Below are 15,462 nucleotides of genomic sequence, written 5' to 3'. Positions count from 1 at the left end.
GGAACTTGCTTTTTCTGCATTACTTACATAGGAGACACTGCTGCTTTGGAGTAAGAATTGGGCTTGGTTTATGTTCTGTTGCTCCACCACAGTAATTCAATGGGCACAGATAGAGAGGTAGCAGTGCTGAGAGGGTGAGGAGGTCTATTGTTACGCTGATAAGTACTGCAGATGACGATTGTCCATGCAGAGTGAAGGCAAGCAGCACACACTTAACGCTGATCTGTAGGGAAGTGGCCTTCAGCAGTAACTTGATGCAAGAGTAATAATTTGAAGAATCTTTATTGAAACATTCAGATAGTATCTAAAGAATGAAGCTTATTCCAACAAAACTACTGGTTTAACACTTCCAAATATAAAAACATTAAAAATTAATCTTGGTGGAGATAACTTTATCCCCAGCAAATTACTCTTATTAACATACTTCATTGCACCAAAGAAACCCATGAGGAAGACCAGGCAACTTAATCATGTTTGCACTTCAGAGAAACTGCATGCCGATTTACATAAATAACCCCAACAGCAAAATCAACCTTGTTCATGGCACCCAGTGCCGGATCAGAGACAGAACAATGCAACACCCCCAGATTTCACAGATTATCAATCAATCAAAGACAGTCCTCCTGCTACAGCCATCATTGTGTGCATGTACCTGCCATGGGGAGGAGAAACACCCAACCAAAACACCAATGGGCAAAGTACAGTCCTTGTATCCAGTTCTATCAGGATGGGGTGGTTTTCCTCGGAATCAGATTCCTTGGGGAAAGGAAGCTTTTACAAAGATTTCCTTCCACATGAGGCTCTGACAGTTTGCAGCAAAGAGATTAAGGTAACTGGGGGGGGGAAGACTGTACATCTTAACTTTAGATTTATCCAAAGCTTTGCTTGTGCATTAAGTAGTCCAGACACTATGAAGTTGTGCTGTAGTGTAAATAACCTATAGATTTTGAGTCTGTACAATTCCTACCATAGGTAAGTTACTGTTATTCAAAAAGTAAGTGTTGAAACCATCACAAATGTATTGGATTTTCAAGCTTTACTACAACTATCTTTAAAAATATGCAACAGAAAGAACTCCAGTTACACTACAGAAATGTGTTCAATAGTATTTGGTTTACAAAGGCCGTGCAAAGGAAAATAATGGTGTGTTGGTGATTCTTTCTGGGGGCAGAGCAAGGTTTCAGCATGCAGAGGCACTAGTTCTTTCTAAAAGGCTTAAAACTCATTAACAGAGTCCCCACTTACCTTGGGCCAAGCAGGAGGAGGTGGCTGGTGGCAACGTCCTGCTCCGTGCCTCCCACCAGCCAGCTCCACACTCACCACACTGCAGCCCTTCGGCAACCTTAGTTAGAGGGTAAAAACAGCAGCAAAAGGAGTGCGACTGCAGCGGGTGTTCTGCAGGAGCTAAACTGGATTTTAAATATTAAAAAGGTGAACAATTGGCAGTTGATTTTTTTTTAACATGTATTAACATCAAATAAGATCATTTTACAATTATTGAGTGCAACTGTATTCTTAATCATGTGCATGGCTGATTGTTTGTTAGTAGCTATTATCATGCTTAGATTCCTACAGGAAGAGTAACTGCCAACTGCTTTTACAGATGGTTATGAGCACAGAATAAACTTCACTAGTACTTTGGTGACACAGACATGTAGAGGATTAAAGCAACTGTAATACATGTACAATAACACAAACCCCTGTCCCATGGGGGAAATTATAGTTGTGCAAAATCCCAGTTAATAAGTTACAGTAGCTATTACTGTAAGAGTGTGTGGCACTGTTCACATCTTCAATGCATCATTAATGCCCTGCCTCCTGGGCACGGGCGTCCTCTGCAAGGTCCAAAATCCACAGTTGGGATTTTATCTTTGACTTCCTTGTTCCTCTGCCTCCGTGCAGTCACGTGGCGGTTGGTCACTCTGAGTAGCCTCAGTGTCTGTTGTTGCTGCCTTTGCCACCTCCTTTTGCTCCTCCAGTTTTTGTGTTTCCAAAGGTCCTTGTTCTGGGCCAGGGGACAGAGCTGGGGCTCTCTGGTCTGTCTTCTCCAGGTCATCACAGTGGCTGACGGAGCTGGTCTCACTGAGTGCATCAGAACTTCTGAGAGACCTTTTAAAGACTTTCTGACCTGTGGAGCATTTGAAGAATACAGCACTGATGGAGGCAGCAAATGCACAAGGTGGTTCACACAAGTTCAGTTTCAAAGAAAGCATGTGAATTTGACAACTGCAAAAAAATTGATTGTATTTGGGTGCTAGCTTGTACCCTGAACATCAGCTGCAGTCACAGCCTGGTACTTGAGCTGCTGCTTTATCCTGTGTACACCGAGGTTGTTGAGATTCAACTGAAAACCAAGCTGCCTCCACAGACAAAGTCCTTCTAGGGTAAAACCTTGCACTGGAAATCACAGGAGCCAAACCAGCTCAAAAGGTGAGCTAAAAACAATGGTTTTCCCACCACTCCCATTAACATTAATTACAAATACAGCTATGCAGAAAGTGCCACAGCTTAAACAGATCTCTGCCTTAGAGTTACTTTCTCCAGAAACTATTTAGGTAGCAATAGAAATGCAGTTGCTCAAATACATGATTATACATTATTTATGCTTTTATTTGAAATAAAACTTTTTGCTTGTTTAACCAGTCATTTTAAAACTCAAGAACCTCCTAATACTCCAGAGAAAGATTCTCCAAAGTCCATGGCAAGTTGTCAGTTAATGGGATAACAACGTCTTGCAGTCCCAGGAAGAATTCTCAGGGAGAATGCAGACTGGGGTGCTGTTGCATGCCATGTTTATATTCAAGTTTTAAAGGTGGACTTAAGGCACCAGAAGATGAGCTCTGGTTCCAGATATTGCAAAAGATGGAAAATCACATGGGCCTTCCTGTGCCATGAAACACAGAGGGCAGGATGATTTAGCAAGTTTTAGAAATAAAACTAAGACATGGAAACTTACCAGGAAGTCTTTGCTTTGCGAGGCTGGAAGCAGGAGTTGGTGGTGGAGTAGTGCCTGTCCCTTGGGCTTTTGATATGTACATAGATTCCGTGGATTCCAGAGAGCCTGCAGGTTAAAAACAAAAAATACCAAGTTAAATATAGCACAGACTAGACCAGTTTTGTGTTCAATAGCATGGACAAGGTATGTAACCATCTTATTTTTAACGCGCGTTTCTGAAACTGAACGTGCCAGGTTGAGATGAAACTGCCACTGGCTGGTAGTCCATTTCCCACTATGCAAACTGGGGACACACAAAGATGAATAAAGTGTCCCTTACACTCACTGCACAGCACTGCAACATCCAGTTGTCCTCCCTCTCTCCTCCACTGGACACTTGACATGTCCCTACCACCAGCTGTTAGGCAGTGTGCATGGAAGAGGTAAGTATCCCCAAAGAAACCTCACTGTTCTCTGCCGTAAGAATCTCCCCACTGGTGCATCAAGACTCAGAAAGCAAGCTGCCAGTACAGCAGAAAGACTTAATTCAGAGACACACAGACAGCTGGGCTGTTGTTCTGGGGCCAAACACACTTGGCCAAATTCACACTCTGCCACAATTTTTACGGTGAAAATTTACGCTTTTAGAAGTATTGCGTTAGTACCTCAGCCTGCACGATGTTAAAGCTACAGACAGTTCCATTCACATCACTAGACATGAATTACAAATATATGAGTAAAATAATAGTCTTTTATATTGTAACACTCCATTCACTGCTGTCTCCCCCAAAGCCAGGTTTACACTAGTCCTCAGCTAGTTTTTGCCTGTCCTTGTCAGGCATCATACTCCTCAGCCTGCAAACCAGTGCTTCAGTGTGGCCACAGCCAGAGCATCCCTCAGAGCAGGATATCGGAGACATCAAGTTCCAGTAGCACCATGGAACACAAGTGCTGCTTTGCAACCACCACCCTGAGGATACACAAGTACATACATGGAGAAGCCACCCTGCCAGCTTACATACTTGCAGAACCAAACACCAAACTGCTGCAGTGCATGTAACCAAAAGTCACAGAAATGATTCCTCTATTAATAAATCCCAAAGTCTAATACAGCTTTTTAAATGTGACTCAACAGGCAAGGACAAAAAGTAAACCGTACTGTGAGGTTTGAAGACTGAATTACTGTTTGTCACAGGAATAGTGAAAAACACATTCTGCATCCTGAGGGTGAGTTATGTCATGATCAAATCAACACAAGAAAATGTGTTGCAATTTTAGTATAAAATTGGAAACAGTTCTAATGACAATGTAACACAGCTGCAAATGCACCAAGTCCTACCTGCTGTTAAATTAAATGTTCTTCCCTTTGGTGAGGCTTGGAACGGAGAAAACCAGTTCAGCACAGAGCCTACTACAGGTATCTGTCGTAGCAGTCCCTGCAAAGTACACAGTCACTGGCTGGTGAGCACATGACCCATGTTGTGACAAGTTACTTCAAGTTACTGAATAACTAACTTTTCTGCCCTTACCTCTTCCAGGAGTCGTTCTTCATTTGCTTTCTGAAGCTGAAGTTGTGCTTCCTGTATCCCTTTTCTAACAACTTCAGTCATATTTTCCAACAGCTAATAAAAAACCAGAAATTATATTTTAAAATATATTATTTAGGCTTGAAGTTGTCTTTAGTTAAGATTTTGATTATGTAGATAAGGTAGTCAGATATTATTCCAATTTAAGACAGTATCTGACAATCACTAGTTCACTCTGACTTATTAAAGAATGTAGAGGCTGACTGCAGGATTTTTAAAAGCCACACCCAGAGAACAGAATGTCAATTTAAACAGGACTGGAAAGTAGTTTTCTTTTACTTGGAAATAAGCCTATGACCCAAATTCTTCAAAGATCTGCTCAGCACATAAGTGTTCATCAGATGCTGAATCTGACAGAAAGAGTTTTAGGTTTAAAGACCACAGTCTGGTTTCCAGAAGTACCCAGAACTTAAGCCAGACCCACTGTTAAGTCTGACCAGGTATGTGTCAGTCTAGTTTAGCTTTAGTTTTCAAGTTTAACTGGTAGTTCATGACTGCCATTCTGATCCCAGCATCAGTGATGTTTCATACCACACAGGACAGGCAGTTCAGTGGGTGAGCTGTAGGGGCAATAAATGAACAAACTCAAGCAGTCAAAAAAAAGTCACAGTTTTGTCTTGTGCCAGACAAACACCAATTTCCATTGGTGTTTGATATTGCACAGTATGATATTAAAGGCACAAGGTCAGCTGACAGGCACCTCCTCCAAAATACCAAAAATCTGGGTTACTGTCAGTTAATAAAACCAAAGGAAACGAGGAAGCTACTCCTTTTCCCTGGGGAAGAGGCAAGCCAGAATTGACCACCACAGCAACTGAACATCCCACGGTACTGACTGCAGAAGGGAGTGCAACAGGACTGCAGTTAGAGTACAGAGAACCACCACTGGGTTTTCTGGTCCAGTCAAGATGTTTGCCTTGAGTTTTTGTTCTGCCTTTTAGTGTACTTACCTGTATGTCCTAAGGGCTTGCTGATAGTGAAGTTTTTTTTCCCCTAAAAGCTGCCCTCTTGCACCAAACATCAGTTCTCTAAATGATACATCAGTCTCAGAGATGGGTTCTGCTTCTCACTTCTGGATCAAATAGTGTGAGCTCCTTTCAGAGCCACAGATTTATTGTAGCTGGTTGCAAGGACTGCATCTTCCCTAGTTCTCCACTTCTTGTTCCACCCTAGAAACTTCAGGATCAGAGTGTGCCACATCCCACCATTCGATTCTAATCTCTCAACTACTACAATTAAAAACCTGAAGATATTCTACAGGCAGAGCATCCTTCATCTCACCCATAAAGCAGCATAGGAGTCAAGGGTGGGCAGAGAGTCTCCAGAAAACACTACCAGAGAAAGTTGCATTGCCAAAATCAATGTATTCCCATGGGCAGAAATAGACAAAGGATTTCTGAAGTTCTATTTATTTTTAGGTGAGGAAAAAAATTCCCCAACGCTAGAGGAATGAAAGGACAGACATTCATTTGTAATGCAGGTCATTTAGGAATTCTACTTCAGAGAACATATGGAGAACTTTCATCAGGTAAATGCTTTTACAAAAAGGAGCTGTATCATCAGCTTTATTACTTCAACAGGTAATTTGTAATTTCCATTTTTAAGCTACCCATTTTTTTTTCCCCCACACATTTTAGGGCACAGTCTTTCTTACCTTAAAGCTGGTATAGAAACAATCTCGATCCCACCACATCTAGTGATGATGAGAAACACCAGCTCAAATCAACCCCCCCCCTTCCCTATTGTTCTTTATTTTTCTGCCGATTTAAACTGGAGTGATGAAATGAGGTGATTTCAGTACTACTGAAGTTTTCCATTAGAACTACTGAACAGAGGACCACGAACATAAACCATGACACCCTTGGAATATCATAATCCTGTAATAAAAGTTCTCCTTATGTGGACACAGATTATTACTTCCACAGTAATTACACAGTCTGTTGCAGGCAAGTACAGTTTTTGCTTTCACAAAGAACAAAACCATGTCCTGAAGCCAGTATGAAAAGGAAAAAATAAAGGTTCTGGAATGCTCTGTGATTTATTAATACCTACTCTTGAATTTTCTTCAATTTCTCTGCCTGTTGCTGCTATAGTTTCAACTAACTCAGACACGTCCAGATCCTCAGTTACCATGCCAATGTAAACGCAGTTCTTCTGCCCTCCAAATTCTGGACCTGTGAGCACAGGGAGAATCAAGTCTTTGTGATGTACAAAAGTCCATCCTCACAATAATTGCACTACTCAGGCTTGCAAATCTGGAAATCCGAATGTACACACATTTGGTAATTAAGGACAGTATCTGCACAGGCATAAATGATGCCAGTAAAAAAGCTCAGCTCTCTGGGTTTTCAGAAAGAGAAAACATCTAAGAAAAACAGCGGGTATTTTAGACAGCCAAGGAATTGTATAATAAATATCAGTGTTGAATATGCTTCAAACTCATTACTCTCTGCCATTTACAGGTTACTTGGTTCCACAAATCTGAGGCACTTGATTTTTGAAAGCTGACTAGAAAGACATCAGAGTCTGAGTAAGCACATGATTACTACTTCAGCTATAATGTGGCACTGTGTCCATGTGAAACTGCTGCTAATCATCATGAAAGTCATCTGAAGCTTTTAATGTAGCCATAGAACGCAGTGAACTGGTCAGTGGGGTTTGAAGGAGATCTGCTTTCACCTAGGTGAGCACTAGCCGAGAAAGCTCAGTTTACAAAGAACACTGCAGCTTTTATTCTTTCTGACAAGGAGACCCCTTTTGGTCTAGTTACCCATAAGTCAGTTTTCACAAGTGCTTTTGACAACACTGCACCTTTTTTGAACACTGACTAGCTGAAACAGGGTGAGGAGAAAAAGTTACAGATGTTATTTCTACAATAACCATATACACAGCAGTGTAACTCTAACCTGTGTACAAATGACCTACAGAACCATTACAGCACAGCCAGGAAAATGACCATTAGCTTGAACAGACGTATTTTTAGTGCAGTTACCCAAAGAAAAAGTGAGATCCGACTCCAGTTCACTTAATTTCTTCAGAAGCTCTGTATTGATTTTTTCTAGTTCTTTTTCTTGTTTGTCATCATTCTTCCCATCACTGTGATAGTTGTATCTTCAAACCAAGCCACAAGACAGTAATTTCACTTTACAGTACGAACAAAAGTATATAGGTATTTAGTATGTTTCTACAGATTTCTTTATTTTATGAACTGAAATCTCAGAACATCACAGCTTAGATCAACAAGTTTATTGGCATTTGTAATCAGAGATTTTGGGGTGGGATGAGCTTGCTTCTGCAAAGTGAACTGAACACAACAGATTTCTAGGTAATGTATTGATTGTACTTCAACTATTCTGACTACTCAGAATCCTTCTCAGAAGACTGTATCAGAGGATCATAACAGACAATTGAAAGGGTTAAGTGGCATTCAGTGTATCAGTGAACCCCATTATAAACAAAAATTTAAGTTGCACTTGGCTAGATAAAGCAGGATGGACTTGCATGTTACATTTCCATCTAGCAGATCCACATGCTGCCTGCAATATTAAACTGTTGATCTAATTTTGCTAAAACAGCTCTTAAGTTTTTCTTAAAAAACAAATATAAACAACATTAAAAATGTAATTTTTTAAAAGGTACTCAAAAGCTTCACATGGGTGCAAAGCCAGATAATAATCATCAAACAACACTCCAGATCACCATTAAGGAGACCATATTCCCTTCTGTTCATGCATGGTCTATCAAAAAATACAAGGAAAAAAATATTCAGCATTTTACCTTACAACACCTAATCCTGGCCAGCTGAGATCTTCAATATACAACAGGCCTGCTGTTCTTCTCACTTCTTGCTCAAATTCCTCTCTCAGTTGCAGCGTGCTTGTCAATACTGGTATCTTCATTTTTAAGCAGTCTACTAACTGATCAATATCTTGTATTTCAGTTCCTAAAACTAAAGAGCTGATGTGTTAGTGAGTGATAAAAGTGAACGGACATCACACAGATGTCTAAATTAAATAATCTGTAAAGACACTCTAAATTAACCATAAGTATAATTTACAGATAGAAGAATAGTTATTTACAGACAGAAGCATCTTTATCTCTGTAACAGCATTTTTTTTCTTTAGTTATCTATCCACTGATACATCAAAATGGAGAGAGCTACGGATTTAATTTAAAATAAGCTAATAAAAAAGATTTCTTGGTGTTACAAACTAATAAGGACAACACCTGTTTTCACTACATCAGTAGCTACCATCAGAAAAATTCCTCCTCCCATAGCCAAACAGATGACGAATCAGCTTCCATGCTGGTGTAAAACCCAAAACAAAATGTCATAGCATCACCAAGTAGTTTTATTCCAAAATCTAGTTTCCTGTGTATACCAGGATCCTCTCCCATCAGTATCAGGTGCTTTGACAGCCTAAGCCATTCAGCCCACCCAACCTAAGAGGCGATACCATGCATCACTCTGAGCTCCTGAAAGTTGTTCTATGTGTCTGCTGAGTCTAAACGAAGTATGTATATAGTGATGGCTTAAACATGACATTTAAGACATTTCCAAAACACAGATTACTTTTTAATTCTCCCCCTACCCCCCATCTGTAATTATAGAAAAACCTAGAGGTTTAGTAAACAACTCTTCTACTTAAGTAGCTGTATTTTGAACACAAGCACCATTTCAGTGTTGAAATACCTGTGTAGAAAGGTCAAGCATCTTGTGTCAAGGAGCTGAGAGAAAGGAAAGGTAGGGATGATTTATCCTTCATATTTCTTTCATAACTGTTAGAAACCAAGAGCTTCTCCCTTTGAGTTTCCTAATGGATTTAAAGTGATCAGTAGAAGACTTTCTGTGCAGAGGTAGCAAGGCAATGCCACCCACAACAGCTGAGCTACCACTACGACACCCATTGCCAGAGCAGAGCAGGATGATAAAGCTGAGATAGTTTTGTTTGTAAGAAAATCCTCACCATAGGAAAATACACTGAGGATTTTCTTGAGCTTCTACAGCAGGTGATTATTGTACAATTCTATAGCAAATCCCAGTTTTTTACAAGTGGCTGAATTAAGTGACTGTTACCTGCAGAAGTCATTAGTGGGCTAAAACGCACGCATGTGCCTTCATCTTCCAGTTCCACCACATCCACGCCGCTGGCTGGAACCAGCTGTGCCAGCTGCTCTCCTAGCTGAAGGGATACAGCAGTTAGGGATGCATGAAGCATGGTCCAGCAGTCACTGACTCAGGCCTAGACTCTTCCCATAGTTAAGGAGAACCACAGGCTAAACAGTTTTCTGTACTTCTCAAATCATTTCTTGTAGCAAAACACTTTAGCTTGCTGGTGATGTGACACAGTTTGGTATATACTTAAAATCATGAAAATTCAGCATAACCTACAAGTGTTACAAGTCAGAAGTTTCTACCAAACTGTCACTGTTGTTCAGTATGCCATGATTACTATGTAATTGATCCAAAATAGTTACAAATAGTTATGTGCTCAGGCCTCTGAAAGCATAGGTTTCTAGAATTAATTCTCTTCAGATCTGGAAAAGACTGTCTATTTGTGAACACACACTGGCAATGAAGCATAAGCTGATTTTAAAAGTTCTGAAGTTTTCACATATTCTCACAGACCAAGTGAAATAATTCACTACCAATAGCTTAAGATATAATTTCAGTAGTAATTACATGTAAAATAATCAGAAATGTGAAAGCAACTTTGCCTCAGAGCAAATTAATTCTTTAATTACATGTAAAATAATCAGAAATGTGAAAGCAACTTTGACTCAGAGCAAATTCATTCTTTAAATCCACTAGTTTTGCAAAGGATATCGGGTCAAGAAGAACTATCAAATTAGTCTGCCAAAGGTTTGATAGTTACTGATGAACCCCTGGAAGCATCCCACTGTCACTTCTTTTTGCCTAAAGAGAAAAAGCATCCATTCTTACCCACTGATTGAAAGTGTCATAAACGTGTCTTTCGTTGCTTATTATGGGGTGCTGAATAGTTGAGGCCTGTGCAGCATGTGAGGTTTGATCTGAATCCAAAGATACAAGAATCACAGAAGTGGATTTTTATTTACTTAATTAAACAAAAGGCAACCTAAAATTTAGATAAAAGACAATTACATTTCCTAGGTAATGTAACACTTCTACATGATGTACTGGTCCTCAAGCAGACTAACAAGGATTATTATTTTTCTTTTAAGGTACGAACATGACAAATACTAGTAATAAATCAGGAAAGAAACAGTAAAATAATTAAGTTTTGAGGTTCAAATGCCCCAATGCAAATAAAACCAGTGTTTTCACAAAGCAAAATCCTGTCACAAAACCAAGGAAGATCTTCCCCCATCAGTACACTCAAACACAGCTTGCAGCTTATGAGACTTCCAGCATCTGCTCTCAAGATCAAAATCATATGCAAATCTTTCCTCGCTCAAGAAGGCAGAAAATGACTTGTTATGAAAATTTAAAACACTGCAGTCTATCTAAAAAAAGAAGCTATCACATACATGGATTCTATCACCAGATTACAACCAGCTTTCACAGTCTTTTTCAAAACATGTTACGCAAGAGAAGCATGTAACATTTACTTCAAACTCATTTTATGAATTAGTAGTCTATAGTTTTTTTTAAAGAGGGGTTTTTTTTATTATTATTTTGGTTTGTCTTTAAATAAATCACATACCTCTATTTGAATATTCTTGGAAAAACTTGAAAACCACCACTGGTGAACTCAGCTCATCTTCAACCTTAAGGAAAAACAAAGTTTAATATATTTTCACTTTTCTTTTTAAGGATTTAACACTGTGTATGTTTCATTAGCCTGCTGAGCAAAGCAGATCATTTTGTTTTGACAGCAGTAACAATGTCCACAGTATCTCAGTATTAGAAGTTAACTCTAGGAGTGCAAGTAATCATATCTGTAAACACAAGAAAGTAAATTATTATTCAGTTTAAGCAGAATTGTACTGATTTAAGGTACGTGTAATTAAAATTTGGGCACTATAAAAAAAAGACACCTAAATATGTTCATTAGCAAATATACTGTATTAAATAGTTTATTTAGCTTTAAGTATTTTCAGATATTAATGTTAAAAAATTCTTCTGGAAATCGCCCCAGAATCATTAGAGAACATCAAGAAAGATTTTTTTTAGGAATAACAAGACTATAATTGATCTTGCTTTAGGGATAAGGGAAATGAACTGGGCAGCTTCTGGAAGAAATCTGAGGCTACATTTCACAATCCTAAACTCAAAAGACTTAAGTAGAAGGGGGAAGTGCTACAGTAACTTGAACTCCCAAGGCCCCTAACACTCTTTGAAAAACAACCTTTACAAAAATGGTTGTTTTCACTCAAAATGATCCATGAATTATCTATTGCTCCAGAAAACCAAGCTGACTATTTTCTATACATGAAGCGTAAATTCAAACTGGGAGTAGAGGGGGAATAAAACCACCAGATCCTGTTCAACAGGACATCTCACAGAAACTAAATTTGGAATGAATCCATTAGATGTAATTTCTAAAGCTATTTCTGGTGTAAAAACCTCAGCTGGGATAGTTTTTGCATACAATTTCACAGGGTTCATATCATCATCTCAACAGCAGGGTAAGATATAGCCAGAATGTACTAGTTAGGCTTATGGAAACTGGTTTCACGAATGTATCAGTTAACAAATCCACGCTTTAAATGGAATTAAATCAACCTCTGGAAAAAATTTCAGCTTGTTGTTCTGTCAGCTCCACTGAGTGTATGAGCGCACAGCAATGGAACAAACACAATCTACAGGTCACACAGAACCAAGCCACGCAATTTTACTGAACACCAGAACTTACTTAGAAAGATACCAAGCATCTTTAAAACAGTGGTTATTATTTCAGTAATATTTTTAAATATTTTGTTTTAATCAAATTATTCTTATCATTTAACAAGCAAAGACTAAGCTACACAACTGAAGTATTAAATATAAACTGTACCGAAGTTTTAATGAAATCCAGGTTTTTCAAGTTCTCCAGCAACCTTTGACTCTAAAAGACCACAGCAGAAGGAAAACAAAAGGAAGAAACAAATTCACAGTTTTAGAAATAGAAAATTATTCTGAAAAACATTAAACAGTCACTATCACAATTTCTATTTCTGAACAAAACCCAACCACACATCAGCAATTCATCCACTTCTTATTTGTAAATCTGTTGACAAAGTTCCAGAGATCTTAACTCCATTGACTAACTAAAGCACAGTACGTAGCAGAACTGTTAATTTTCTCACTGCTACCATAGCAACTGGGTTGGGTGGCTTTCTGAATTATTTTCAGTAGAAAAGATATTCTTAAATTGTGGTTTAAGACTATTAATAGGCTAGTATAAAAGCTAAGATCAATCTCAGATGACACAATTTTAATGACTAATGGTACTCTGTCACTCTTTTAGGTCTTTCATGCCAATAGCTTCTTCACTAATCATTATAGAAACTTTCCATTTTGCCTTTCTTTGATTTTTTTTGTAAACGCTATACCTTCAAGGAAAAAATTCTTTGCCAATAAATAATGCATTTCTTAACTAACACATTATATTGGTTTTTACTAGGGTAAGGACTCCACTTCAAAAACAGTGCAATTTCCACTGTATCTGAAGAAATGTTTTGAAGTCCTTTTTGTCAGGCATTTATAATTTACTATTACTTAAACCAATACAATGCCAAGTAGAGTAGGAAAATAAAAAAGTCTTTCTCTGAATAGCTTTCAAGCAAAATAGTTTAAATAGAGCAGTGACAGAAATTAAGTGATTTTATTACTTCACTGTTCAGAAATAACAAAGGTTAAGTCTTTCTCATTTAAAAACCCACTATCTAATAGTAAAAGCACATCCCTTCCCCAAACACTTTTTACTCTGCTTTCATAATTTGTAACACAGTATGAACCAATATGCTATACTGTCAACAACTACAGTATTTTTAGTTGATTCTTCTACAGTGCATCAAATAATGAAAACAAGATGTATTATAAAAACATTCCTAAGTATAACTGTGTTCTGGATATCATTTGTACTGTCCTTGCTATCTGAACTCTGTTTCTGCTTGGAGACTCGACCTGTTAAATCAGATGGTGAGCATTCTTAAGAACAGTCTCCAACCCATAATCAAAGAAGCAAAGGATCCATAAATAATGTGCTGTTGCTTACCAGTTGCGAGGCATGCTTTATCCTCTCCACAATCCCATCGTGGCCCAGGTACTGCAAGGAGAGCCACAGTGGCAGGGCTCGGAGCTTCTCTACAGGCTGACTTGATGTCAGCCCAGCTGCTAAGGACTGAAGAGGAAAATAAACAATATCGCTCTTCAATTATTCCATTTTTGCAGCTTATGGAATATGTTACAGATTAAACAGGGGAGATTTGCAAATTATAATTTAGATGCTTGTGAAGAATAAGACACTACACCATGATCAAAATCACAGTTTCAAGATCTTGAGAATAACAATTGAGAAGCTGAACATACCAAAGATGGATCCTCATGTCTGTAGAGTGTCACTGCGGGTACAGCCGGGAGGCCCAGCCAGGAACCCAGAGTAAGAGTCATGCTGTCACATTTTGTAGCAGCCTGAAGTTTATTACAATGAGCAGAATATAAGCCAAATAAATTTTAATAAGATCATGACCTTAAAATCTAGAGCACATTATTAAGTTTCTAGATACAGTAAAACATACCAGTACAGAAGAGGAGACATAACCCAAGGCCAAAGTTGCCAAATTCACACTAGAAAAAGAAAGTGGGTTTAGCAGATATTAAACATGTATTAAGAAATAGTATTTTAATCTTCAGTTTAAACATTTCATGTTTATATGTAAAGGGAGGTAATTTTTGTTTGTTTATTTTTCATTAACAATGCAGTAGATGTTGCTACTTGATTTTCCAAAATTGAAAACCCAAAAGTAAAAATCCATTTCAACCTAAAAATGTTTCAGTCCAACCTTTGGGGAAATCATCCCCCAAAGTCCTACTCATAACTCATCATTGATTTGGCATCAGAAATAAACAGGATGCAAATATAACACTGTAAAATGAAATATCAAAAGAAACAGAGCTTCTACTCCAGGCTCAAAAAAAAAAAGGAATTTCTTTAAATCTTAGAGCACTGGAGTCTTCATTAACACTGTCTAAGTTCTTGAAACCTTTTTTCCTTTTGGTTTAAGCCTCCTCTAACTATGTTGCACACTTGCAGCAGTCTTCTTGACAACCTTCATTGAAGTGTCATCTCTTCCACACTCCTTTCATTCTCCTTTCTCGTTCTCAATAATCACTGTATAATGTCTCCCATGACTTGTCCCATAAGGTCTTTTAATTCATATTCCAAGCTCTTCAAAGCAATGGCAAATAAGATTACCATCTGAGCAAATGTAACCACTGACCTATGCTGAAATAACCACTCCAATTAATTATTCCCATATATGTAAAACAATTTGTGACAAAATTATAACTATTTAAAATGCTTAATATGACAAAGATAAAGATGGTCCTATGGCTCTCTACTAGCTGGTTAGCTGTAGGATTATGTGCTCTCTGTTATTCTTGTTAATGAACATAGTTCTACATAAATAAACATCAAGTTTCATACCCTTCTACATGGAGCCACATGTTATACTGCTCACAAAGTTCCTTCAGTCGGCCAAGTTTATCTGTGTGCCCAGCACCTGGTGTTCCTTTGTGGAAAAGGAAAGAAGGCAATGACAAAGGATAAGCCTGCAGACTAGGACTACATAAAAGGACCTCTTGTACTGTTGTCAAAAAAGTCACACAAGAGCAGGACAGAGGATGTTTTCAAAAAGCCCACTACGCAGTATTAGTATCTGGTGCATTGTTACTTATGAGCAACTGGAATTCTAGACAAAAAAACCTAAAGATACTTGTTTTGCTTGTAAAATGTAACATAATATATTTTATAT

At 38.2% G+C, this 15,462-nt stretch overlaps 1 protein-coding gene across 1 annotated transcript; it reads right to left on the bottom strand.

Annotated features, from left to right (window-relative positions):
* Nucleotides 1-1,865: 1,865 nt before the first annotated feature.
* On the bottom strand, nucleotides 1,866-15,294 carry PDXDC1 (pyridoxal-dependent decarboxylase domain containing 1; the record flags this gene model as incomplete). The annotated part of the gene is made up of 15 exons (XM_010021148.1): nucleotides 1,866-2,128; nucleotides 2,957-3,061; nucleotides 4,275-4,371; nucleotides 4,465-4,557; nucleotides 6,574-6,695; nucleotides 7,514-7,632; nucleotides 8,299-8,470; nucleotides 9,599-9,704; nucleotides 10,466-10,554; nucleotides 11,208-11,271; nucleotides 12,501-12,551; nucleotides 13,704-13,829; nucleotides 14,018-14,119; nucleotides 14,227-14,275; nucleotides 15,135-15,294. Coding segments are annotated over 15 exons (1,718 nt in total), but the record flags the coding sequence as incomplete, so codon positions are not given.
* Between the last annotated feature and the right edge of the window lie 168 nt (nucleotides 15,295-15,462).

Source organism: Nestor notabilis, unplaced genomic scaffold (genome assembly GCF_000696875.1).
Source record: "Nestor notabilis isolate BGI_N333 unplaced genomic scaffold, ASM69687v1 scaffold30028, whole genome shotgun sequence".
Taxonomy (NCBI): domain Eukaryota; kingdom Metazoa; phylum Chordata; class Aves; order Psittaciformes; family Psittacidae; genus Nestor; species Nestor notabilis.
This window is presented reverse-complemented; position numbering and strand designations above follow the sequence as displayed.